The 27379-nt window shown below is 38.0% G+C and overlaps 1 protein-coding gene across 2 annotated transcripts; it reads right to left on the bottom strand.

The window, feature by feature from the left end:
• Window positions 1–2540: 2540 nt before the first annotated feature.
• On the bottom strand, window positions 2541–24841 carry FBXO38 (F-box protein 38). 2 transcript variants are annotated; one of them, XM_009882057.1, is made up of 21 exons: window positions 24703–24841; window positions 23698–23831; window positions 22414–22577; window positions 21828–21993; window positions 21341–21478; window positions 20898–21035; window positions 20383–20476; window positions 19824–19954; window positions 19333–19503; window positions 18935–19077; window positions 17830–18052; window positions 17026–17145; window positions 15746–15925; window positions 13446–13940; window positions 10017–10117; window positions 8180–8282; window positions 7092–7258; window positions 5781–5926; window positions 4872–4975; window positions 4489–4602; window positions 2541–3177 (listed from the first exon to the last, which is right to left on the bottom strand). In XM_009882057.1, the coding sequence occupies exons 1-21, from the start codon at window positions 24828–24830 to the stop codon at window positions 2999–3001; spliced, it is 3339 nt and encodes a 1112-aa protein (XP_009880359.1). In that variant the 5' UTR covers window positions 24831–24841; the 3' UTR covers window positions 2541–2998. The 2 variants fall into 2 exon arrangements, with proteins under 2 accessions (XP_009880359.1, XP_009880360.1); XM_009882058.1 differs by lacking the exon at window positions 13446–13940.
• Between the last annotated feature and the right edge of the window lie 2538 nt (window positions 24842–27379).

Here is a 27379-nt window from a genome sequence, read left to right as displayed (position 1 = left end):
ACCGGAGAGTCCCCCCCGGCCCTCGGCCGCCGGCAGCCCCGGGGCACAGCCGCACCTGAGACTGGCGCCCGGGCGCTGCCAAAGCCAGCCGAGCAAGGACGGGCTGCGTGCCCCTGCGGCGGCACAGAGGGACGTGAAACCAGCCCGGCCCCTTCAGTGGGGTTAGACGCGCAAACGATCTTTAAAACTCAACTTCGGGGGCTCACGTACGCACACTGGTTAGGTTCCACGTCCTGCAAAGAAGTAACTCTCATGGGAAAAGATTTACTGCAACGTAAAAATCTCAGCGACGGCTTAGCACGTGAATGAAGCGTATACGAATCAAGTTCACGCTCGTTACCAGGTTTCGGTTCCCTTGCTCCTGCAGATAGTCGTTTGAACTAGTTAACCCTCTTCAGTTGAAAAAATAAAACAACTTGCTAAAGAAACCACTCATGACTACTGCACACCCCATCAGCAAATTTGGGCTGATGCCAGAGCAGTCTTTACTGTGAGCACACATCCCCTAGTGCAGCAACTCAAGGATCCACACAAGAAGAAATTGGAAACCCAAATGACAACTGTGACTTTTTTGTTCTTCACGGTAGAAAACAAATCAAGATGTTTTCAGCCCTTAGAACTGGGACAGCTTTTCAGCTGGAGCTGATGCAGTGCTGAGTGTGTGTATGCCCATCACCAGCAGAACACCACTGAAGCCAGAGGCTGGCAAGCAAATTATTGGTTGTACAGCAGCTCCTGCTGACACAAACTATACCGGTTCATGTACTAGTAATAATTATTTATTTATTTAACTAATGAAGACTGAGCAGGAAAATAATTCTTAACATCTGCTTTGCTCCTTTCTTCAATTTCAGATAGTGAACTTGGTGAAGACAGCAGGTTCCCTGGCCAGATCCCAGGCACAATCTCAATACAATCTCAATCACCCAGAGCTCTCATGAGATGGGACACAATGAATGTAGTCTCTACATTACCACTATGTGTAAAATGGGTGTAATGTTTAAGAGGTTAAAACTACTGCAAGGTTACACTGCTTACAGAAAGAAATATTGGATTATAAATACGTACATTATTTGTATAAATACTTCTTCAAAAGGCTAAAGTTAGAGGTACCAGATGGAGATCTGGTGCAATACTCCAGAAACGCAGTAACATTTTCCTGTACGTGCTGTATTAAAATGGTAAACATGACTGAATTGATGACTCAGATTACTTGAAACACTTGTAGGGTCACAATTATGTTTTGTCTGAATATCACTGAATATATTATCTATACTCAAATATATTTGTTACAACTAAACCGTTAACTTTGATCGTGCATTAAGGCAAATTTAACAGCATTCACATAATTATCTGGTATTTAGCACTCCACCTCCAGTTAGAGTAGACAGAGCACATGTGAGAAAATGCTACTGTACCAAATCTCTTGCTGCTTCCATTAGGCACCATCCTCTTCCTCTTATCTAATGTATCTCTAGTTCCGCATTACCTCAAGAATTTCCACAGAGGGGCAGATGCAGAGAAAACCCAACACTGGCTTTGCTGTGTTGAACAGTTTCGCCTCTTCAATTCTACAGAGCTAACGTCATAGAAAACCCCCATTAGTCACATTTATACCAAAGCTCCAAGAGTTAAAATCATGAACAATAATGTGTAAAATTGTATAATGGTATAAGCTAATTTGCTCTACAGCTTCTACCACAGTAATTTAGTAAGCTGTCATTTGTTAGGCTGGTAACTCTGCAACTTTAAAAAAGCATAAACGATAGATCAGGACATAGCTGATCATATGGCACATCTAAAGGTGCATTTGTGCAGTCACAGCTGTGTACGCACGCAGACACCGTTTCACAGCACAGCAAATTAGCCTTTAAGGGGTCTCCCATCCCCACAGGGCACTTTACTAACAGCACACAAGCCAGCTGGTTTAATATTAACTTGTGCATTTTTATACTTGTATACTGGACTTGCAGCAAATTCTGGACATATACACAAAATACCAATGGATACTGTGGGAACCAGAGGCATTTTCTATATACAATAAAAACAAGTATTCAGGAGCAAAGAGCAGCAGTATTTACTGACTGTATGGAAAATCTGCATTCATGAGTGAGCATGAATCAGCCTGAAAGCTCACTGTTTGAGTCAGATGGATCCTGTACTGACACAGCTATAACTAAGCAATTACACATCATTTTCCTGCCTGTCTTAAGGGAAAATTCAGCTTTCAGCCAGTTAGTATGTGCAGATTTATGTTAAAGGGAGTGAAACCAACAATTAACAACTTATTTTTCATATTACAGAGTCAAATACGCTATTAAAATGAAATCTAATGGTACAAAATACTTTAGAACTTATCTTCTGTTTCCAAGGTGCTATATGTGGGGGTTCTTCTGTCCCCAAAAATGCTTCTAATGAACTCTAGAAACTACCACAGACCACCAACTTTGCTACCTTTTTTCTGCTTTTGGTCCTCTTTGCAACAGCTGTAGCATAATTTCTCTCTTTGAAAAATACACGCAAGACACAAAGATTGTGCTCAATGGGTTTACTCAGACTGGACTCTTAAATGCTCAAGAAAAAGGCACAGATTAAAAGAGACTCTGATGACTCTTCTGAACACCGCAAATGGGATTTTGGTTATAAGAAAAAAAATACTGCTATGAATTGTATGGGCTGAAAAATTAAAATATTCTTCCCTGTTCCTAATTATTGGCCTTCATTAAAATGGAATTTAAATTAAATTGTATAAACATATGAAATAAAGTCTCAGTATTAGGAAGTTTTTCTTTTGTTTCCTCTATGTACAAATCTTAGTATACAATTTTTACTTTTCATTATACATTTACTACATACTCTTTTCCAAACTGTGTGAGAGCAACTGCAAAGTATGTGTTTCGAGAAAATGCTTTGCATTCGGAAAGAATCCACCTGCTTTCTTGGCCGGCAGTGCCAATCAGAATTTAGGAAGAGATGACAGGTCAGGGAGGCTATCCACTCAAATGTAATCATCCTCTACCGGTTCACCGTTGACATCACAGTAATGGATGAAGATAGCCACCACACGTTGAAATACACCTTTTTTCATCTGGCGCAGCTCAGAGATCTCTTCTCCTATTGTTTCCATACAGATGTCTGCAGACAATTGTCCTTTCCTTCGAGGTGCATAAATAGTAGCTGTGGAAGGCACATAAGAATAAAGACTAGAATCTTTCCTATAAAGAAATTCACAAGTGAATCTGTTTTGCATTAACTGGTATAGTCTTGGAAAACAAAGCAAACAGAAAAATCTTCCATCGAGCAACAACGTTTAAGGAATATTATTCAAGCAGCAAAGGTATTCTGCCGTCCCATATTTAAACCTTTCGATAGCTCCAATACTCATTTAATGTATGCAAAGTCCACACGTCTGTGAGCAAAGGGAATCCCAGCGCATAACAAACAAAGCCTTTCCCCCCGAGACTTACCTGACATGCTTTCAGGTTATCCATTTCAGTGCTCACTTAAACGTTTTATAAACAAGAGCAACTAAGGATAAAGCAGCAGTCTTTATTTTTTTTACAGCTTTAACATCATATTTAATCTACTTACTCTTTTAAATTAAGTACATATCAATTTTTTATAATTCAGATTACATACTGAACTACAGGCATTAAGTCTATGAATCAGTTTCAAATAAAAATAACACAAAAATCAGAGAAATGTATTGCCAAAAAAAGATTTCTCCTTATCCTCTTGAGCTTCATCCCCTTGAACTGGAGCTAGATAAGAATATCCAAAACATTGTCAATTAAAAATACCTCTAATGAAGGAGATTCCAAGATTTTCCTAATGAAGTAGTGGAAGAACATATCTTTTCCCTGCTACCAAGCAAGGTTCTTGATTAAGCCCTAGGAACTGCCCGCTATAATACAAGACAAGATCCTAAACAGAAAGAGGCAAATCTATCCTAAACTCTAATCCACATCATCTCTGTTCCAGAGTTTTCAAATCCAGTTCTTTTCTCCCAAGTTTCTGTGAGTCTCACCTCTCTTTGCTGCACTCCCTTCAGCCTACCTTAACAACGTTTCATAAAGCAAAGCCAGAGGCAGTAGTCCAGCTGAGCTTTCAGCAGTAATGCCAGTAAACTCAACAGAACATGAGTTGCTGGGACCACATGTCACAACATTAGTTTTGCGTGTGTTTTAAATGCACTCATTCTTCTGGATATGACAACCCCATCACATTATTAAGATAAGCACCATATTAGCTCTCTGATGTCGTCAGTATTAGGAGTCTCCAGCTGGTCGGTACGCTGTTACAGCACTATGGCCCTCTCCTCTGCTGGACCCCCTCCTCATCCAGCTCCCAACACCGCTGCAAGTAGTTATTTCTAGTCTACCAAAGATAGCATAATCAGAAAACTGCAAAATAAAGGAATGCATTGTCAGCTTGGGACCAAGGAACAAGTTAAAGTTCTTTGAGCACATCAAAGAAAAGATTACTCACTTCTCTCATCATCCTCAAAGTCGTATCTAGCATAGCTGTTTGGCTCTGCTGTTCTCAGTGATCTCAACCATGGGAAGTCAGTAATCATGGAGTAAGGGGCGCCATCTACAATGCCTAGAAGACAGACAGGATGAGGATACGAAAAGGACAATGTCACTCCTGCAGCATCAGCACTCTTTATTAAGTAAACTTTACTGATATGACATAGATTGGTCACTCTAATGCAGGAAAAGCACCTCCTCACTTCAATTCCCCCACTCTGTGCCAAAGGTCCTCCACTTCCCTCACAAAAATTATTATTCATATCTCTTGTTAAGATAAGTAACTTTGCATCAAGTTACAAGAGACTGATCACCAGCTTTCAGCTCTCTATAAACACTCACCTTCTAGCGTGTAAATATCTCGTCCCCAAGGGTACTTAGTGTATTTCTTTAGGTCTTCATCAGTTCGTGTAGCTTCAGGGAAGAACTCATACTTAATAAGCTCTCTAGAGAGAAAAGGAAAGAGATTACAACCAGTAGTGATAAGAAATGTGAAGGCTGGAGGGAGAAAACCCAAATGGGAAATGCTATTACACAACCTTTCCTATAAAGAGCCTGAATCCATAGGAACACTCCTCTAAGACCCTCACACAAATTCAGTATGCAATCCCTTCACTTTTGAGAGTAACAACAGAGCACGTACCATTTAGATGAGAAACCAGTTAAACTACCATTTAAGCATAGCTTTCTATCTGGAAGGAACAATCCAACATAGCTGCAACTGAACAAAACTTCAAAAGTTAATTTGTTTTCTTAGTTACTTTAGTGAACAACCAGGACAACAAAAACACTGGTTTAAAACAGCTGGATGAGAGCCACTGTATACAACTCCCTACTTCTAGGAATTTTTGCTCGTCAGTAAGGAGCAATATCGATTGCACATCATCCTTCCCGGAAACTAACATTATTTCTTGAAGTAAATCAGTCTTTCTCTTTTTAAATAAAATAAACTTGTTTTCAGATTCAAAGATACTCCTCAGCCATCCTGACTACTTCAATGTTCAATTGCATTACTGCTGGATGGAATAGAACTGAAGAATTTTACAGTGTTTTTATATTCTTAGATTTATTTAATCTATGTTTTGCATTAGATACATCTTGACACTGAAATTCTACATCGTGCCATCTAGAATTCAACCTTCGCTAGTCAACAGATTTTTTTTTTGTTTGTTTTAATTTGCCTAACAGAATGCAGCAAATCTACAGGATTGAATACTTTTTCTGTAAAGCTACTGAAAAGCAAATACTCACTGGTTGATATTTGCTATTGTGTCCATCCAGCTCCGAACACGCACCTTATTGCGGACATTAGGTGGGTTACTGAATTCATGAATTATGCAAATGTGGTATGGATAAGGGCCACTAAATATCTTTTGCTCAAGAGTCAACGTATCAACCTGTGAAAGGCAGCGAACAGACTTGTAAACAAGAGAAACAAAGAGATGTGATTTTAGATGCAAGAGCAGACATCTACCAAATCCTCCAAATTCTGAGGCAACAGAAAAGAAATTCTAACAGCACACATAATCAAATACATGATTAAATGGAGTAAAACTTTCCTAGTGCAGCTTTTCCAATGAATCTTCTTCAGTAGTGGAATTTGATGGGAAATGTCCATTTTCTGATGTGTTTCACAACTCCAACATGTTAGTAAACTCTCATAAAATTAAATAATGGTCTAAACTACATTCACTTTCTCAGAATTTGTCTTTGGCTTGAGGGGAGGGGTTGGGTTTTGTGATTTTTTTTATTATTCCTAATAGTCTTACCACTGTCCTCTAGGAGCTAAAGCAAAAGATCTGCTTTCAAAGAAAAGCTGGCTTTTATATCGAATCAGCCTTCCCCCGCTAGTCAAGCAAACCAAGCCAGAAAAAGCATTACTTTGCATGATAGGAGCAGCATCACAGTATAATACAGAATGCTCTGGTTAGAGCAATGAAATTGAAAAAACAGTCCAGATCTTAAATTAAGCTCTTATTTACTTGTCAAATGACCTCAACAAGTCACTAAATGCCAATGCTTACATCTCCTACACGCAATCTGGGGGAGGAAAGGGCGGCTCCCAGTATCACAACTATCTTGCAACACTGTTTAGCATCAAAAGAGGATGCAGCTTTCAGCAAAGTAGTATGCAAAACACTAACTACTGTTACTAAATCTAATGGGACATGGGTTCGAAATTTCAGATACCTATGCCTATGTCATGCTTCTGCTTATATAAAACTACAAGCTGACTTCGTAGCATTTACATTCTTATAGTTACTTTCAGTTACTCAGTTTGGAATAAATTCAGTCCATCGTGATTTTTTGCAATATCTTCTAATGCAATGAATATTGGAGATGGTAACATTAAGTCTTAAAATTCAGTATCATTTAAGTTCCAGATTCTGCAATAAAAGCTTTGATGGGATAAAGTTTTAATAAACAAGTTTCTCAGGAGTTGTGTTATTGTAACATTTACATTTCTTGCATTAATTGAAAAACTCATGAAGCCAAGAGTGGTGAAAGAATACAGGCAGAACTTCAGATCTGTTCACGATGAAATGGAAGTAGGTTGTGTACCTGCTGCATTGGACGAAGATAAATGATCCGGTTTCTTTCTGGTGGCATCCTGAGAATCTGATCCAAAATCTGATCCATGTTTAACTTCTTGCATTGGGCATAGTCAAACCGATTGACAACTGGTGCATTTTCTACTTTCAAGTGTTTCAATACACGGCACCTTGTAGCTATAAATCAGCAAACAAAAAGCCGATTGTTTCAAGAAGAAATAGACTAGCTGTTCATTTCTTACACATTATGATTAAACTTTTCATTTGTGAACTTGTAAGAAGAATCCTTTTAAAAGGCCATATCAAATTTAATCCTTTTTCTCCCTCTATTTCCTTTCACAAAGCCCCCTGAAATGGTCTGTGGAATGCCACAATTGAAAACTACTGACTTCAAAATGAGATCAAATATAGAGTATTGTGAAGCCACAAAACGTAAAATAAAGCTATTTCCTTTCTAGTAACCCTGCTCATTTAATCAAAATTTAGTTAAAAATTAATTTATGTTCTAAGAAGCGTTCTGGAATAAATAAATAATTTCTTCATTCTCTGCTAAGTAGAGATACCTAATTTCAGAAGAAAACATGTTATTTAGTGTAGATGTTGCAGAAAACAATAAATGATCCAGTGCTTCAATACAGGACTAGTCACACACCCTGGCATGTGAATCTTGAATCTAACGCAGTTTAAGTGCCATAATTTAAAACAGATTTTTATCACGTCAAGGAGGACAGTATCATGACATCAGCTAAATAATCTATGGAAGCAGGAAGAAATGAGAGAAAAAACAAGGTACTCTGAAACTCATTTCATCAACTTCCAATTATTGCATTATCCCTCTTCAATAAACATCTCATCTTTCTAACTGTCATATAATTTCATCTGTTGATTTTCAGATATTAATCTCTATTAAACCTGTTACGACTTATAAAGAAAGAGGCATTCAAATTGAGAAGCAGTAATATTTGGTGTTCTAAGCATCAGTCTGACTTGTAGTAAAGCAGCTGATGAATACAAAATAAGGAGTAGACTGACTTTAATTCTTTCAGAAATTTCTAATAATGTCAGATGGAGGAGGTATGTTTGTCATTAGCTACATACCATGTATGAACATCATTTTGGGGCAGTCTTTCAGTACCAAATCTGTTATTCCACAATTGGTCAAGGTGATTCCAACAAGGTTTTTGGATTTCAAAGTCAGTACCTGGTTAAAATTTGAAAAAAAGAAATAATGACAGTGCAAAAAAGGAGAAAAAAATTAAACCAAACTGAATTTTAAAAGATACTGCCAGATATAGAAGGATATTAATTGGATACTAATCAATATGCTTCTAATTCTACTAATCAATATACAGCTTCTGTTTGCAACAGGTATTTGAGATGACTAGACCATTAATAAAAAAATAAGCAATAATAAAAAAATAATAAAAATATAATAAGCAATAAAAATAATAAAAAAGATTTCCTGCTTATCAGTAACATCACAAAACGCAAAAGAACAACTTCACAAGATTAAAACAGGAGTCATATCAGAAAGCACAATTTCTATCAGAAAACCTATATATCATCTGTCAGGAACTTCAAAACCTCTACTATTCAATTTCTGTTTTTCAACCATGATGACAAAAATGGCAGTTCTGGATACTAACACCTGTTTAAACATAGAAAGAAGGTATGGCAGAGAATCATGGTTTGAGCTTCCCATACCAATGTAATTTACCAGCGCTATCTCAAAGGAAAACCTCACATGGACAGTTGAAAATTATACACATAACTTATTTAAACCTCTATGTCCGCTATCACTGTTAGAAAAATAAAGCATGCACCAAGCTCAAGCAGAATCACTTCCAATAGCATGAGCACAGGGAGAATGTAATAAGAAAGGATCTTTTATGGGTTTTATGTGAATTTTTCAAAGTTTTATCACTAAAAATTGTAGCAAAATTTAGCAGCCCAAGGATGAAGCTGACCATTCTCATACAAAGAATACTAAACAGAGAACAGAGTTCTATTAAAACAAAGTAAACACATGCAAAGAGAAAAGAGAAGCATTCTGCAACGGGTGCTTTCAGTGCCAGCAATTGAAGCTGCTTCTTGTAACCACAAGATAGTTTTAAAAAAAATAATTAAAAACTCACAATATTGTTCTTTCAAAATGGCATATTTTAAGAAGAAAAATCATATACCCAAAAATATGTTTTATGCTCATTACAAAAGCTGTAATGCATCCTAGTAACCAGAAAAATATTATGGGACACATTCACAAAAGCTATTTTAAATTAGCAAGGCTAAGTTCTTCACTGGTCAGAGAGGGAAAAATAAACACAGTTAGGTTCCTCTACAGCAGAACTCAGAAGAGAAGCTTAAGTTAGATGCTCAGCATCACCCTCTGAAGCAGTCTCACGCTCAGCTACAACACTAGCCTTGGGTAAACGGCCTCAATACCATGAGCCAGACTTTGCAATTTCTCCTCCCATGACTGATCTTCACTGCAGAAGAATTAACATGTGACTAATATACAAAGAGAACCTCCAGCCTGCAAAGTAACAGCTGAGTTATGTCCAGCGGTAATTACATATCCCATGTTTCTTTTACCAGCAGTACCCTATGCTGTCCTTTCAAAAAGAAATGCCAGAGTATAATTTTTTTCCCTGCACATCAAGGAGGACACTGTGAGAAGGCAGGACTTCATGCAGCACTATAGCCATGAGCATCTGACAAACTTCAAGTTTAACTTATACTTTGCTCTTCTCAGGCCAGTTGGAGTATCACTGCACTGAAGAGAGAAATTTCCTGTATATGGTTAAGACCAAAGAGAACAGCAACATCAGTTATAACTCTTCTGGCTCTACACAGAAGACAAGCTTGTATAATTACATTATTATTCATGAGCATCCCCAGCTGATAAACCTGTAGAAAGCGACAAAAAAGACCTTACTTGAACATGATCATCTTCAATAACCGGGTCACTTGTACTTGTGGACTTGTCAGCTGTCCTTTTCCGCTTTGTGGTTTGACGTGGCTTTGGCTTGGCTACCTCTGGAAACAGAAAACCAGAAAAATCTTTCCTCTGTTTACATTTCAGGATAACAATAGAGGCATTCCCTAGCTGAAAACATCCAATAAGGACATATATTTCGTCCATAAGCAGACAAAAATACCTGTCTGGCTTGAAAACAACTGTATCTCTTTTCCTTGCACAAAACCCACTTTCAGGTTTGTTGCTCAGAATCATTCACACTAAATAACTTGGGGCAGGGGGGTGGGCTGTTTATAGATGAAAACATAGGAATGCTGAACCTACAAGTTCAACATCACAGAAAGATGCAGAGCCAAGAACAGAACAGAAGATGAATTGTTAGGTTACACTTGATTCTCTGCAGCAAACACAACATTCTTGACAAATACAAGAACCAAAATAGCTTTAATGTTTTAAACAGTAGAAATAATGTCCAACTACTTGAAAGTCTCCTCTTTATAACTGCCACTAAGTTTTTCCTAATATTGTAAAGGATGTCCAGGTATAAAATACTTTGATGTTCCCAAGCTCCTGCTTACTCCATTTGATGTACCAGTGACATCAAATTCCTGCTTGACTTAAAAGATGGGGCTTTGAAAGGAAATAATGATAGATGACCACCCTTACTTCCTACAGTAAGAGAAAAAAAATGCCCTAGAATTGATTTTCTGTAATTAACAGATCAAAAAGAGAAATTATTTAATAAAATTAAGCTTTGACTTTTTTTTCAAAGCATATGGCATGCTCACAAAGATTCACAATCAAGATAGAAGTGCAAAGTATTAGAGACTATATATGAACTACTCCACGCTATACTACCATTAACATTAAAAAAAATTCTCTCTTTTCTGACTTAACATCATCAAATTCCACTAATACATGTAAATTGTTAACTAACGTGACATTCAGTGGGCCTGTGAGCTCCAGCATTCAGGCTACTGTTTTAGGGGTCCACAGGTTGAAAGATGTAATACTAAGTACTCAACTTGTGCACCCATGAATCATCACCCCCAGGGAATTTTTTTGACAGTTCCTAGAGTATCTACAGATAGTGAAATATTTCCTAGCTATATTATAGGAAAAATGTTCCAATTTTGTGTTGAATTGTTCAAGGTGCAGCCCAAGGCCAAGAAATCTTTTCAGAAGGTTTAACATAACATGCATTTTAAAATGTGAAAAGCTTGCTTCACTACAAATGCAAACTAAAACAAGTTTAAAAAAACCCCCACGTTTATTACAAGAAAAAATGTAGCTTATATTTTCACTAAAGTAAAAATCAAAATTACACACTTGAGTTGTCCTTTAGCCAGCTAGTCTGTGGTGATAATTCTTTTAAAATTTCACTGTCTTTAGTATTTGACTTGTTCCAATGTTTAATATGAGTAAATAATTTAAGAGAAAAAACCCCATACTTCTACTATCAAACATAGATTTGTTACAGAAGCTGAAAACTACAATGTCATTTATGCTAGAATAATAGAAAGCAGTCATATTCAAGGCACATTTTTAGACTATTTATAGAAAAACATTTCCAACTCTGTAACAAAGCCTTTCCAGGTTACACTCTAATGAGTTGTATAGCCTATCCTAGTGAAGAAAAGCATCGTAACAGCCAGGCACAAGTAGTCTCACTGTCCTATGTATTAAATAGATTTAAAAGATAAAAATGACACATCAAGTCTCAGCTGATATCTGCTGCTTCAAAGAGGAAAATAAGTGCATAAAGACATACACATAACTGTATGGAGCTGGGAACACAGTTCTGACTTGTGTAGGCTAAATACAGGAAAAACTGAGACATTTTTCTCCACAAGCAGAACAGATCTTTTTCTTGACTAACAACTGAAACATGAAAACAGAAACTTTCGGAAAGATACCCTAATTTAATACTTAGATCTGAATGACTTCACTTAATGTTTTGGTAATGGATGAGGACAGAGAGGAAATACTTTTCTTCTGATTTTTGTAGACTAATTACTAGTCATAATGGAGCAAGGTAGAAAACAGACATTTTAAATTTAATAGCAAGATCATTTCTTCAATCTGAGATGCATCTAGCTACAGAACAATATCCTAGGTGATGTAGGTTTCAATAACGCTTGGGAACATTAAGATAAACTGGAAAGACACTAGGACATACTGTGTTTGAATCATCCCGTGTTAACAGGGATACGAATTTGCTATCAATCTTTTAACCTCCAACGCATACAGCTCTGTAACTAGCACGTTTCATTTTTCAGTTTCATTTTACTTGCCAGATATTCTCCGCAAAGAATCCTGGATGTATCAGGTAATTACAAAGCATGCTATGCCAGACTAAGACGATTATTTTGGAAAGCAAGTATATTTGGAAGAAACAGCAAGTTTCCCTCTCACATCTATTCTTTTCTCTCAACATCTCTGGCTTCATTCCAGCCCTTCAGGATTTTGTTTCTATTTTATTGTTTTGTTTGTTTTACATGATGTGAAGCACAAACCTATTTAATAAAAAGACAATTTTCAACAAGTTTGATCACCACGCCTTATACACTTGGAAGTAAAATCCAATATGCAGGTGCACAAGCTTGGCTCAATCATAATTATGGCTTTCATTATTGGTTGATAAAGTATCAGTTATTAACTTTTGCCTTCTTGCTAAGATCTGAGCGTACCTGCTGTCTTCTTCCTTTTAAAGGGAGAATTTTAATGGGGGAGACAGTCTTATGTTTCAATGAATAACAGCCTTCACAGGAAGAGAGAAGCTGTCAAAAGAAGTTGCATTTGGTTTTCAAATGAGTAAATCAAACACTGTTTAGTATGTACGGATAACACATACAGAAATACTTGCATGGAGAAAAAAGTCACTGACACTCTTACCGAGAGATTTAGAATTACGTTCATGGAGAAAAAAGACACTGACCTGCTTTCCGAGAGATCTGTTATTTTACCTAGCTGTGACAGTGAAGTCAGCCATTTCTATTCCATCAATATTCTGATCTTTGATAAACCACTTCGTTTTAAATTATTAACCAATAAACTTCATGTTTAACTTCAGTATTATCTGTGGGTGTTGCAGTTGTTCAACGCTATCTCATGCCAGCACAGTAGTTTACTCAGAAATTAATATATGCATATAGGTCATACCTGACTCCGATACCAGAGGGACATGGGACAGCTTGCTTCTAGCTCTTGTTAGTGGTCGGCGAGGATACTCTTCTTTATATGCCATCTCACAGCTCCTTCGCTGTGAGCCCGTGCTCTCCTCCTCACTGGCAGGCCCACGGGCACTCCTACTAGTCCTCTCACCACTTGCCTCTGCTGGAGACCCACAGTTTGGCAGAGTCCTAAGTGCAAAATCTGACCTGGCGCTGTTTGGTCCATTCCTGCAGGCTCCGCTTGTGGATGGGCATTCCCCATCGCAACACCTACTAGTCCTCTGTTGTGCATTCTGTGGCTTGTAGCAGGAACACCTGGAACAAACAGTGCTCTCCTCAGTCTCTCTCTCGCTGGAACCTTCACTTTTACAAGGCGAGCAGACACACTGCCTGGATTCATCTCCAGTTGCTGGACTGGTGCCAGCAGAGTGGCTATTAGCTGTCTGTGCACAGTCAGGGCTAGGAGAAACAACACTGCAGGAGCTGGATGTTCCCGTTGATCCTGTAGCATTACCGCAACCTGGGTAAGAATCTTTGCTTTTGTTCCTTTCAGGCATGTCACTTGCTGCTTTCATGTCTGCTTTAATCTGCTCACTTGTTACTTGACAACCTTTCTCACAGCTGCTTTCCTCGGTATGGAACTGCTTTATCTGGCCCACTTGGCTGGCACTACATCTCTTCCGCAGTGGCGTCTTGCCTTTACCGCTCACTGTAAGAGTTAAGTGAGAGAGAACAATGAGACAACCTCATACACAGTTTAAATAAATGCTGAGTGCTACTGTGTTTGAGACTACTTAAAACAGAAGGCAATCAAGAGGCCAATGACAAATCTTGTCAGGACCATGCTGCTATTCACGTGTTACGGGAATTAATAATATTTCTAGCAGTTGCTGAATCTCTGCAATGTCTTGCAGCTATTTTTGTAGTGATGTGCTGGGGTGTTTGTCAGTACATGAGATAATATTATCCTCCCTGGCAAATAAGTTTCACAAAGCAGCTAACTGGTTAAAAAGGTCAAAGCACAAAAATAATGAAAACCACACTGATAGTAGGCTTCTGTTTTCTTAAACATGAGGAATAAATCTGAGGAATTAAAATAGTAATGTAGATAGGACTAGAGTTTAGGCTTTCAATAGCAATCCTTAGCTCCCCCTCCTGGGTAGTGAAAGAGGTGTCAATATGTAGGTAACAGTAGTCTCAGTTTACTGATGAATAAAAAACTATAGCAAATAGTGTACAAATTACAATTGGAACCTAATGTCTACTGTCTTAATCCTCTCAGCTAATTACAGTAAACCAAGCTCAAAAAACCATTATTGGCACTACAGAAGTTTATGCAAATTGTCTAGAAACACAGCTTATTTCAACCCTCAAACCAGAACTGACATCTGCGCTACAAGCACAGCACTCTACACATCTCCAAATTGAAACCATCAGTCTTGTTGAAATGTACTAAAATGACAGGGGGGGCTGATGTGTAGGGAGTACACTAGTTACAAGGGGAAGACACCTGCTGATCCATCACAGCTTTGATACGTCCTAGGCTTTGCAGAAATTAAACCAGTACTAGACCAGTACATTTCTCAGTCCTTCACAATACAGGATTTTTATGTTAACTGCTTAGCTAAATATTCACGAAGGCTTAATACCGTATGTACTTCATCTGTCAGTTACTTATAGATTACAATTCAACTTCCTCCTTTCTTGTGTATGTATGAAACTACTTCACTTAGAATACAAACTACTGGAAATAACATGTCATCTCTGTTGCTGGAAAGGCTGTATGTCACACAGCAGACTCAGGACTCGGACTTGGTGCCACAGATGTGCAGTTTACAGCTGTAAACTCAAAAGACAGGGAATGTTCTGTTTTATGTCCCTCTATAAATGCCATACCACCATGAAGTTCTAGACCTTTCACACTGAATGAGTCATAATAATATAAATACACATATACACGTACTGTAACAGGAAGTGTTGTTCAGAAGTGAAGAAGGCAGTATGGAACATCACTCTGAGAATTCTAACTAACCTCCAAAGCTCCCATGAAATTAAGATTGATCTTAGAGTGTCCCTTTCAGGATACTCCCACAGGGCCCCCATGAACCAAAAGATGGCTACAACTCTTATGCATTCACCTCAACAGTCACATTTTGTTTCAGCAGCAATGTTTTGCCAGATGAATCATATAGACAACATAGCTGCAAATTTGGCTTCACAGACATGGTAAATTCTGTGCACTTGGAAATCCAAAAAAGGACCTGCAGGTTTCTGCATGCAAAGCAGCGCAGCACCACTATTTCTGTGTTTCTGTACAGCAACTATGTGATTGGAGCTAAGAGAGATATGTCCTTACCCCTCCATTCTAGATTTATAACAGGAAGAAAAAAGTAGGGGGCAACCAACTAACCACGCCTGTTACAAAACTAGAAATAAAACTGAACAAGATGGAAAGACTGAAGCTTAAGAATAAATTTTGTGTAATGGTGCCCAGGAACCCATCTGTTAACACACCTGAAGGTTCTCTAGTTCCCACGGGATCTCTGCTTTTCTCCTCTCCGTCTGAGTAATTCTGTGCAATGCTGTTAGAGATGCAGGCTCTTGATGTCCCCATGTTTTCTTCCTCATCCTCACTGTCTGAATCATGGACAGTAATAGGTGCTGCTTTTACAACAGGTTGAATGCCACTTGGTCCTGAAGACAGTAAAAGAATGGCAACGGTTCATGTAAAGATAAGCCAAACATGAATTAAAGTGCTGGAAAACTTTTAGAACTGCTTGAAAAAATGACAAGAGACGAATTTGATTCAATTTAGCCACCCATTCTGCGGCTCCCTCATTAAAAACCAAATACGAGAAGAGCAAAACACTGCATTTCAGCATTAAAGCCTTCTAGTTTGGAAGGGGATGAGTGTCACAATGTAAGACAAAATATGGGTTTTCTGTAATGTTTCTCTGCTTCAGAACAGCTTAAATGTTCTTCCACAATAATACGAGTAACTGCACAACTACATCTTATAATCAGTCCTTGAAACCTTCACCACAGAGACAGAAATGTTGGTCACAACATGCAATTATCCTTCTAAATCCCACCAGTACAAGTAGGAAGGAGAAACATGAATTATCAAGCTTCAGTATAAATGCGCTTTTTTAGTTACCTCTCTTGGCTACTAACCGAAGGCATTAGCCAATCACAATGACTTATATGCCTGTCAACAACACAAGAAATATACATTAAGTTGAATAACATTTTCAGGATTTATCTTGAAAAAGTGAACAGATCCAGCATACATGTATGTTACTTCATGTTGTTGGCATATTTAGTAGAAAACTATGTTGTCCAGCAAATAGTGGCTATAAAAGAAATCGAGACTGCCTTATGTCACTAATGTGTGTCACTACTGATGTCACTAATACAAATTAAATTAACACTGGAACAAGTTGTTCTGGCTCCGAAAAAAAAGAAAAAAATGATCCACATGCTGCAGTGACAGCAGAAAGGCCATTAACACCAACATCAGAACATCACAAGCTCATTCAGGCCTTCTGAGTCTTTTATTATACTGGGCACAAAAATAAGGCTTTAAGATCAAGATATTTTATTCCATATGCAAAGAAAACTGGGGACTGTAAAACAGAATAAATTTCTTCACAGCAGTAAGCTGTGCTAGCATCATTATTCCACATGCAACAGACAACCCAGCTGTAGAAAATCATCCAAAACCAGACATATTGAAAAATTTACCCCCTGAAGAAGGGGATACCAAAAGGTAGTTTCTTTCCAAAACCAGTTACCTGCTTCCTCTTCATCGACCTCCATAGGAACAACAGCCTGGCTGTGAGCCGGGAGCTCATCCTGGCCCTGCCCAGCAGCCATTCCTTCTTCATGTGCCACCTCCTCCATCTCATTCAGTGCTGAAAAGATTAAGATGAGGTCAAGAGGAAACAGAGCCAATAGGCATAGGAGGAATTCAACTGGCACCCACAGAAGAGTCAGAAAATCCTCAAGAAATAAGTAATAGCTGTCTTGAATCCTTCAGTAAGTCTCTAGGTTGCACAAAGTCTCTCTCAGATTTGTTCTACATCTCTTTTAGCCAAGGCCCCAGCCTAAATTTTGGGGTTTACTTCTTCCAAATTTTCCACTCCTCCTTGAAGGTTTTGTTCCACTGCAGTGAGCAGCATAACCAGGATTTACATATTTGTTCCCTCCAATGACTTTTGCCTTTGCTGGGAAAGTTTAAAAATATACTATCTGACACTGTGAGGTACTCCCAGCTCCAATAAGAGGAGCCTAGATACCACTTCGCACTTCCACAGATGAGTATCGCACTGAAACTCTACATTGCTAACATCTGTACTGACACATATCATTGAATTGTAATCTGTCTGTAACAGCTACTAGAGACAACACAAAGACAGTTTTTATCACACAGGTATCAGACATATGTAGACAGCTTTCAGAAAAGATTAAAGATACATACAAGGAACTGAAAGAGCAACAAGCTTTCAATGTATATTCTTATCCTCTCTAGGACTCAATGTAAGTGGCAGTGCAAATAAAATCACTCCTTACAAAAGTTCTCAAAGATCAGAGATTACCCTCAGCTGCAATCTGCTGCTCTTCAGCTTGACCATCCTGCCGCAGCTCATTCTCCTCATTCTGGTCATTTGGGTGTTGGTGATTGTTGTGATGGATGTTTGGATTATTGTTATTCTGGTGGTTATTGTTGTTGTCATTGTCATTGTTAGAGTTCTGATTGCTAACTAGGGCAGATGAGACGCCAATTCCTGTGCCTGCACTTAGGCCAACACGAGCACAACCCTGAAAACAAAGAGCAACTATTAAGATTTCAAAACACAGACACATTATGTCGATATCCTAATGCCAACAGAAAAAGCATTCTGTCAATAGTATCCAGGATAGCAGAACAATATGCAAGCGAAGAACAGGGAAATTGTCCCTAATACTTCCTTATGGTACACATTGCAGAGGTCCATCTTAAGTTTGGCAACCCAGAAAACTTACACTCCTCTGTTAAACTCCTACTGAAAGGGAACTCCACAAAGCATATAATCTTACTTTATTAAACAGTATTTCATTCACTATGAGATCATACTACATCAGTACAAACAGCAGATTATATAGTCTTCCCAGAACATAGTAGCCTCAAGACAGAATTAATGATCAAAGAGAGCAGTTTTTTTACATAGGCAGTTTTCACTATGTTACTACAGCTGTTACAAAGATTTGTGTCACAGTGCAGGACAGGACAAGAAGAAGAAATAAAAATCCTAAGTTTTGAAAGCACTCCGACATGCAAACAGTATCCCAATTCACCCACTACAAAATCATAAAAACCCCTTAGCATTGTAAATAGATCCCTAAGAATGAAAAAAAATCATATAAAAAGCAGCAACAAAATAAAGCTGCAGAAAAGACCTCAATAGAAACACAGAATCAATTTGGGTCTTATTTCCTGGTCACACATTCATACAAGACCATACCCTGCCACTGCTCCCATCTGCAGAAGCAGCATCATTCTCCCTAACAAATCATGATAATAGCAACTGAAAACCAAAGTAATTTATTTACCAAGCTATTTAATTAATGATAGCTTTTAGAATAATGCATGACAGCTGAAGCTCACCATATTTCCAATGAGCTGGCAACAATAAGAAGCAAAACCATCCCTGAACGACTCACCTTAGGAGGTTCACGGAACATCTGGTCCAGAGAAATAAATTCTAAGCTTGGCAATAACTCAATGAACTGACTAAAAGAATCTAGCTTTATTGCATGGCATCGCACCAGGGTGAGGTCAACCAGACGGGTCCACCTTGAATGATCTGCGGAAAAGAGGAGATGCATTTCCTGAAGGATTCCCATCTCACTTATCTTTCATTATACCCTTTCCAGATTTGAGAGCAGGCATCTTCTGTAACTCCATTCTGACTGTTACCAGCATCATTATGGTTTTAAACCAAGCATCATCTGCTGTACTTACTAAGAAATAGAACAAGCAGTACTATGAGCAGAAAAAATCTGTTTTAATATCACAACTATTCATATAATATCACTAAAATTTCAAAGGTGTGCAATACCTGTGATCCAATTATTTGGGTTATGTAGATGTGGGCAGTTGTAAATGACAAGATACTTGATGCAAGAAAAAACTTCATTTACAGCTTTCATACCAATATCTGTAATAATTCCCGGATTTTCAACCACATCAGCCAAGCCGTACTTCACCAAGTCTCCATTCGACATTTTACCTAAGAAAAAGATAGCAACAAACACAGCAGTAAATTTCAGAAACTTGCATTGTTTAGAATGATTTTCTAACTCCCCATTTTAGTCCAATCTGGAAAAATGGATGAGATGATTACTTCAGATCAATAAAGGTGAGGCTTTCCCAATTTCAGTAAGAGTTTCAGAAAGTGAAGAAAAACATAATTGGCTGTATGAGATCGGCAGCCTCAATATCAGCACAACAACATTCTTTTTAATCAGTTTTAGAAAATGCTTGAAAACACATCAACTTATTTAATCCTTATATTTGTCAAATAATTTAAGTATATGAAAAATGTCATACACTGTAGTAAAAACTCATCGACATATCCTAGATGAAGAGTTTCAAACTGTGGAAATTCCAGTTCAGCCATCTTCAAAGCAGAAAAAACACCATCTTTGGTCAAGGAAGGTTGGATCCGCACTTCATGCAACCTGAATGCAATTAAGAATTGTTCCTATTAAAAGGCATGCCAAAACACAATTTCCACAGAAACCACTCAAGAAGATGCCCTCTGGCAATAAAATGAAATTATTCTTTCAACAACTGCAGGATTAAGAGGATATTTGTTGCATCTTTATGGCAGTATTTGGCAGTTACATAGCAATATAGGAGTTGTGAGACGAACAGCACTACACTTTTCAGATATAGGTCTAAGAAAAAGGGTTATGACGCAAAGTGATTCAGATGCAGACATAACTCCAGTTATTTTAACCACAGAATACTCCTGCTATATAAAGTTTAAATGCTTATTCCTTAAATTTTTGAAGGTTGTTCTCCTTCTTTGTGTTATTGGACTTCATTACTAAGATACTTATTTTGAAAAAGGAGAAGGGGGAAAGAAAGATCTAAAGGCCCATACCTTCGTGCAGCAGTTATGATGAGGTAGCCAAGATCCACTTCAAGTGCATTCTTGCAAGCTCCCAGAACTATAGTGTGCAAATTCCTAAAACCACCTGACAAATAAAAAACATTTGTTCACTTCAGTCACAGATCACAACCTTAAGCCTCCCACATTTCCACCAATGTTGACTTTACAAGTGAATTAACAAAACACATCTTTTTTAGCAAATCAATAAAACATGTATTTGCACCCAATTCCCCTCTAATCCTGCTAGTTCTACTCACCAACAAATGCAACTGGAAGGTTCGCTTATCACTCAACAGTTAATTGCGGTTGAAAGATCAAAACAATACGCAATACAGAGCTATATTTAGCACCATAACCATAGCTCCAAACTTGATACCTTTAAAATAATAATCAAGAAAGGATATGCTACAGACAAAAAAGCTAAGCTTCACATGCCTCCAGTATTTGCTAATATTTTTATTTACTTGTTTGTTTGTTTGAGGTATGAGGGATAAGAAGTTTAATACCTGATCTCCAGCTATCTTCTACCACATGCTGGATAAGCCCTCCAAGAAATGGAACACGAACCAGTTCTAGATGCTCCAAATTTCGAGCAGAAGCCAGGCCTGTCACCAGGGGAACATACTTCAAAGAATTTGTAGGTCCTATATAGAACAAACCAATATAGACAAAGAAGGTTGTTCACTTGACAACATTGACTGTATCATGTTAAAGAAATTAGAAAATGTCCACATCCATCCATCTAGATCAGTAAGTCAACAGAACTACATAGCATGAAGTAATGTACAGGAGAGGGATACATGTCTATCCGACACCACGAATAAAACAAGTGCTTTTAGAACCTCGGATGCTAAGATTTCCATTTACAGTTGGTGCCTATACAGCTTTAACAGAATTAGTAGATTTTCTACATGCAAAAACATTCCCTCCATATACGAATCCCTCTTACCAGCACAGTTCCTCATGACAAAAGTGCGTAAGCTGATACAAAGGAAATCTTTAAAAGGCTGTGGTTTGGTGAGTCTCACCCACTTCAAATAAAGGTGCCTCAGCATTGGGATACAAGGAATCTCAGGGACGTTCACCCCTAATAACACATAAACAAAACAAACATTTTAAACAAGCTTTAATCTATAAACTCTAGGATAAATGTCTTTGGATTAACGTTCTGGCTTTAAAAAGGAAGTCTTTTCTTTGCTATGCGGCATGTGAGAAGAGCTGTAAACATTTTAAACACAAGTTCTTGACCTCAGTTTGTCAACACAGGTTTTTTTTGAATTTGCCCTCTGGAACTGCTACCATATATACAGCAAATTGTATTTAAAAAATGCCACATGCCAAATTCCCTCTCTTAAAAGGAATTACAATCTCGCAGAGTTTCAAACCCTTTAAATTCACCTGTGTTGAAGCCAACTACTTAATCATTAAACACTTACCTACTAAGTGCAAAGTCTGAATTTTAGCTCCTATAGGAATTTTCAGCTTGTTCTCAGGAGGAATTGGAAAAGCACCATTACGATTACGAAACTTCCCTAAAATATGAACTTGTGGCATGTATGTCCAAATAGCTTCCACCAGCTCTAAATGAGAGGTCTCAACACCCTGGATAAAAAGAAGCAAAACAAATGCTCTAACACCAGTTCAAGCAACAATATCCTCTTAACCATGTAAACTTCTCAATAACATACTATACATAATGCAATGTGTTATTTCACTTTAAATGTGTAGCAAGACTTGTCGTTTTCAAAGCAGAGCGATCAGAGTTTTAATTCATTTCTGGACTTCAGAGCACCTGTGATTCCCCCTGGTGCAACTAAAAATAGTACTCATTTACAAATTAGTCGCACATTTGCAGATATGGTCATAATGAACTACTACTCTGTACAGCCAGTTCTGAATGCAAAGCCCAGGTTTGAACACGAAGCCCTTTAAGCAATGAGTCCCTGCCAGATTTCTTCTGCTCTGTTAACATGCATCATCTCAGCTGCTGAAGGAGGTTCTCTCTCGAGTCTAATCACTCACCAGCAGATTTGGACAGGCCTGCAAAGCCTCTAAAACTCCAGGAATGCTGAAAGCTTCGTGGCCACGGACTCTGCGTCTTTCAAGATACCTGGGATGAAGACCATAAAGTTGTTCAATGTCTGGCATCTTCCTCAGCAGCGTTAGGAAACTGGAATCAGTGAAACCTAAGATGACAACAACAGATTTGGTATTTGTGTGATAGCAGACACCTAGCTGTAAAGGGAAAGCCAAATGCATTGTTCTCTTTATATGGTAGTATTCTACAGTGTCAAAAGTTTTACTCAGTGAAGCAATAGCTTGTCTTCTACTTCCAGATTCTAGAAATCATGACCTACATACTCTTCTGCCTTGAATTTTTCAGGCTTGCTATAGGTTTCCTTCAGCGGATTTGCATGGCTACAGGGTTAACTATACTTTCTCCCTTCTCAGATGAAGCACCTCTGCAAACTGTCAGGCTTTCTTTCTATACTTTTCCTGGAATTCCATTTATCAACTACATGGCTCAAAAATGGCAAGCTGGATTGGTTATCTACAGTTCATCACTATCCACCACAGCTCACAATTCTCAAAGAAATAAGACAGTTTATTAAAGCAAATGATTATTTTATTCTAATATAACACATTAAAAGGATTTTAAACGAGTAAGGTACCTGTATTTACATACATCTTAGGCGAGGTCTAACCAACTATCTGATATCAGCCCTACTAAATCTAACTTTGCAGATCCTCTAGCTTTTAGAATTCACTCATTTTACCTCTCTCGCCCAACAAATCCCAGCATTGTAATTTAAATCTAACAGAAATCCTAATACTCACAGGGTTGACCTAGGTTGCCCAATTTATCTATGGATCTGAAGATGGCTTGAGGTGTAACATCAAAACTTATTTATTCTTACATTTTTAAGTGTTGGCAGATGAGTTGCTCTCTCATTCCATTGTATTTTTTCCTGCCTGCATGCAAACAGCCTCTTCTTGGATTAACCCTTGGATTAACTCCCTTACAATAATCAGACAAACACAGATTGTATTTACAGATTGCTACCAAGAATCCCCATTTCTGCTACAGTAATATCCAATATATACACACACACAGATAAGTTTTCCAAACCACATACTCAAGGAAGCCACCCAAACCTCACAGAAGTCAAAAGGAATTAAACATCTAACTCCTTTTACTGCTTTTGTAAATTTACCCTGCATGTGTAATTATAAATATCAGGATAGCATAGACAGTTTTGCTCAATACCGCTTTAATGTCATATGTTAAGTGAGTGCATTACTCACCAGTGGGCATGTATTCCCACCAACGGCCTGCACATAGATCCACAACCTTCACTACTCGCAGATAAAGAGTGACTGCTTCCTTCAGCTTCCGGGAAAGGCATTCCATGCACATGATATCCTGCAAGGGAAGGTACCTTTGGGAGAGGAAAAAACACCCCTCTGATTTATCAAAGGTGGATCCTTTTCGACTTTTTCCAAACTAAAGAACATCCCAAGCATGACTACACAAATTCATGTATTTCTAACACCTAACAACATTCATTCAAACAGAATTTTCAGACTGTACTCTAATAAAGTGTGAAATTTTGCTAAGCAGAATGGCTCACCAATTTTTGACACAGAATATAGGATATTTAAAGTACAAATATAATATTAAAACGGAGAGATGCTTTAGTTCTCCAGTAAGTACTGCTGACCAAATAATTTGCCACAATAGTTTCTACGTGATTTAATTAAAGGTACTTTCATTTTCTAATCCATACTAGCAAGCTCAATTTGCAAACATTTTGGAGAGCTACCATTTTTGAAGAACTTGTTAGCATGACACTATGTTTTGAATATAATAGGCATGAGTGCACATCTTGGAGAAGGACTGTGCTGTAGGTAAGATTATATACTCATCCAAGTTCTCTTCTACACACTATGAAGCAGATGCAACAATTTCAAAACATGCACCTCAACTATGTAATACCCGAGATATATTTCTGCACCGAAATCAATATTTAAATACTTGTTACCACACACCAGTAAACAGAATTAAATCACTCCTTCCTTCTATCCTTCATGACATTCACATACATTAATTTTCAAAGCATCCAAATTAATTCTGGGGCTGAAAAAATATTTCTCACCCCTTTTTATCCAGTTTTTATCCACCAGTTCACTCGTGGTACATCTACACTTTCTGAATACTATGTGAGACAAACATCAACACAGGAAGATTGGGAAAAAAATAGAAAATGATATAATAATAAACAGTAAATTGACTTCTGACAAGCTGCTCACCTAAAGATGTGGCAAAGCACTTCATGAGAGAGCTGGTTCATGTAATCTTTTGGCTCATCCGCTGTGGTAGATTCAGAGCCTTCCCTGTTTACTGAGCACGGTTTCACATTTTTCCGCCGGGGACCCATATTTGCAACGATTTCTGATTAAAGGAAATGTTCACAGTGTTACGCAAATTCAGTGCAACTGAAAGAGAAAAGGGACAGAAAGTAGAGGAGAACACACCAGTTAAGCTTCATTTACCAAAAAAAGAGCAAAATCTGCCAATAAAGACAAGTTCCAGTACAGCTGAATTGAGTTAACTAAGAAATAGAAAAATTCTTCCAACAAGTTATAGTTTGCCTTGTATGTGAGGTCTCAGACATAACCTGACAGTTATTAGATAAACTAGAAAGTCCCTTGAGCAAAGGGAAAGTGACAAAGAGGAAAATCACCACAGGTTTAATAAGAAATCAATGCTTTTTCACAAATAAAATGTCTTCAGAGATACCACGCACACACAAGTTGATCAAGACAAATCACTGGAGAGCTATGCAGAGACTACAAAGGTTACCAAGCAAATACCAACTAGACATGCTCCACTAAAATAGAGAGCCCAGAGCTTCTGTTTAGCAGAAAAAAAAATATATATTTCCTTTTAGAAAAAACAGGCTCCTACTGATCATTCCCCAAAAATGCCCTATTAAAGGTCCTCAAACTATCTCTTCTTAGAGGTTAGAATACCAAATAAAATATTCAGGTTGCTTAGTTAAAGATCAAAACCCCAGAAAAACTGAAAGACCTTGCCTAAGCAGCAATGGGCAGGATATCCTCTCCACTTTCCCTTTACTGAATTAGTATGTTCGTGTTTACATTGTTCCTGCAGCACACATACAGGAACAGAAGGACTGAAATAAGAATAATATGTTTGATTTAAAAACATACAAATTGATTACAAGAAGTAACAAATAAGTAACTAAAATAAATACGAACTTAATGTTAACATTAGAATAACTGAGTTAACACCTCATGCAGATGAATAGCATGAGAAATGTCTTCACTACTGCTATTTAGCTGAGGAATGCTTTCTGGTAAGCAGGGTAAAGCATCATTAACTCAGTAAACCTGCTTAACAGGTTGAATAACAAAATTCAGTGAATGAGGAGTAAGAACTTTAAAAAAAGACAGATTTTGGAAAACTTATCAAAGATGCATCTGTTACGGCATTCACTGTGATGTAAACATAACACAGTGTTTGCTTCACATAATGTGGAAGTGGCAACTGAGAAGAAAAACAAGATATCTTATGGAAACAAAAAAGAAAAATTTTGCCTTCCCCAATACAAATTATTTATATGCTGGAACAAAATTTGAAATATTGATAGCTTCACTGTGATCTAATTATTGAAAAACATGTACTTTCACACATTTTTGTATGCATTTTAAATTAACAAGTGTATGTTGTCATAATTAATTTTATTTAAAATGGTGATATTAACATAACCAAATTAGCACCTTCTGCCACTGAACAGCATGAAACATATCTCTACTCCATTGGATTGGCTGGGACTTCTCCAATCAAAGCTAAAGACACTAAGTATGTTGCCTGTACAGATACTACCCTTATTTTTTTGGTGCACACTGGAAAGGTTTAGTAGGTTTGCAATACTGCATTGTAATGTTGTTCAACTTCATGAAGCCCAAAACTGACTTCAAATTATGAGATTGGACTCCAATGAAAACAAGTATTATACGGATTCCCAGTCAATGTCACCTGATCACTCAATTTTGAGAGGGCAGGATACAACATAAAAAAATCTAGATTGATGCAGACACACAATGGAGTACAATGGAGTACAATACAGCAGTATTTAAAGGACAGCATTAAAAGGACTACGATACAAGGTTAGAGAAAATAAAGACATTAACAAACAAACTAGCATAGAGGGGAAAAGTCTGAAAGAATCCCCTAAGATTTAAATGCAATGAGTACAACCCACCCTCTGAGCTTGGGCTGTGGTTTGGTTTGGCTCCTGCCATTAAGTAAAGGGGAAAAAGAACGAGCTAGTCTCTTCTGAGGCAGCAGTTTCTGCAAAACAGATGCTCCTCTTGATACTATTTTTAAGCCAATGTGTGCAGCTTTAACATCTCACTCTACAAGACGAAGCTGAACCCATTTTCAAATAAACCAACCCCTCCAGGTATTTAATAAGGTTGACAAAACAGAGTTTTGCTCTCCCCAACTCAATTAATTCATGAGAGTCTTTGTATGAAACAGCTCGATGTGTTATCTTCTCCATTAGTAACTACTACATTGAACTTAAAAAGCTTAAAAAGCCACGGAGACACGCGCCATCCCACAGAACCGACCATTTTTGAGAAAAATGCGGATAGAGTCTGGCAAGCGCTAATGTAAGAGGGGTGTTTTCCTATAGGGAGAAGGAGAAAAAAAAAAAAAGAACACGTTTATTTTTGCTTGGATAAGCGATATAAAAGCAGGTTTCCCCACAGCTTTCTTCCCTGCAGCCAGCCCAAACGCCGCCGTTCCCTCAGCGAGGGAATGGGGGGGGTGGCGGCGGCCGCCCCTAACACGGCGCCTCAGGGCTTCCCCCCTTCCCCCGCAGCAGCAGGAAGGACAGCAGTTTTCCTCAGGACCTGTCACACCGGGGAACGGCCGTCACCGATCCCAGGCCCGGCC

This window comes from Charadrius vociferus, unplaced genomic scaffold (genome assembly GCF_000708025.1).
Source record: "Charadrius vociferus isolate BGI_N301 unplaced genomic scaffold, ASM70802v2 scaffold3, whole genome shotgun sequence".
NCBI classification, from domain to species: Eukaryota; Metazoa; Chordata; class Aves; order Charadriiformes; family Charadriidae; genus Charadrius; species Charadrius vociferus.
The sequence above is the reverse complement of the archived record's forward strand: the minus strand, read 5'-3'. Positions and strand labels throughout refer to the sequence as shown.

Bases quoted from the DNA above. Each gene is read 5' to 3' on its own strand.
- FBXO38 (XM_009882057.1), bottom strand. From the start codon at position 24,830: ATGGGTCCCCGGCGGAAAAATGTGAAACCGTGCTCAGTAAACAGGGAA. The intron at 8,283-10,016 runs GTAAGGTCTTTT...AATTTTAACCAG, and splicing joins TTGAAGATGATCATGTTCAA to GTACTGACTTTGAAATCCAA. The intron at 3,178-4,488 runs GTGAGTAATCTT...TGCCTTCCACAG, and splicing joins CTTTGAGGATGATGAGAGAA to CTACTATTTATGCACCTCGA.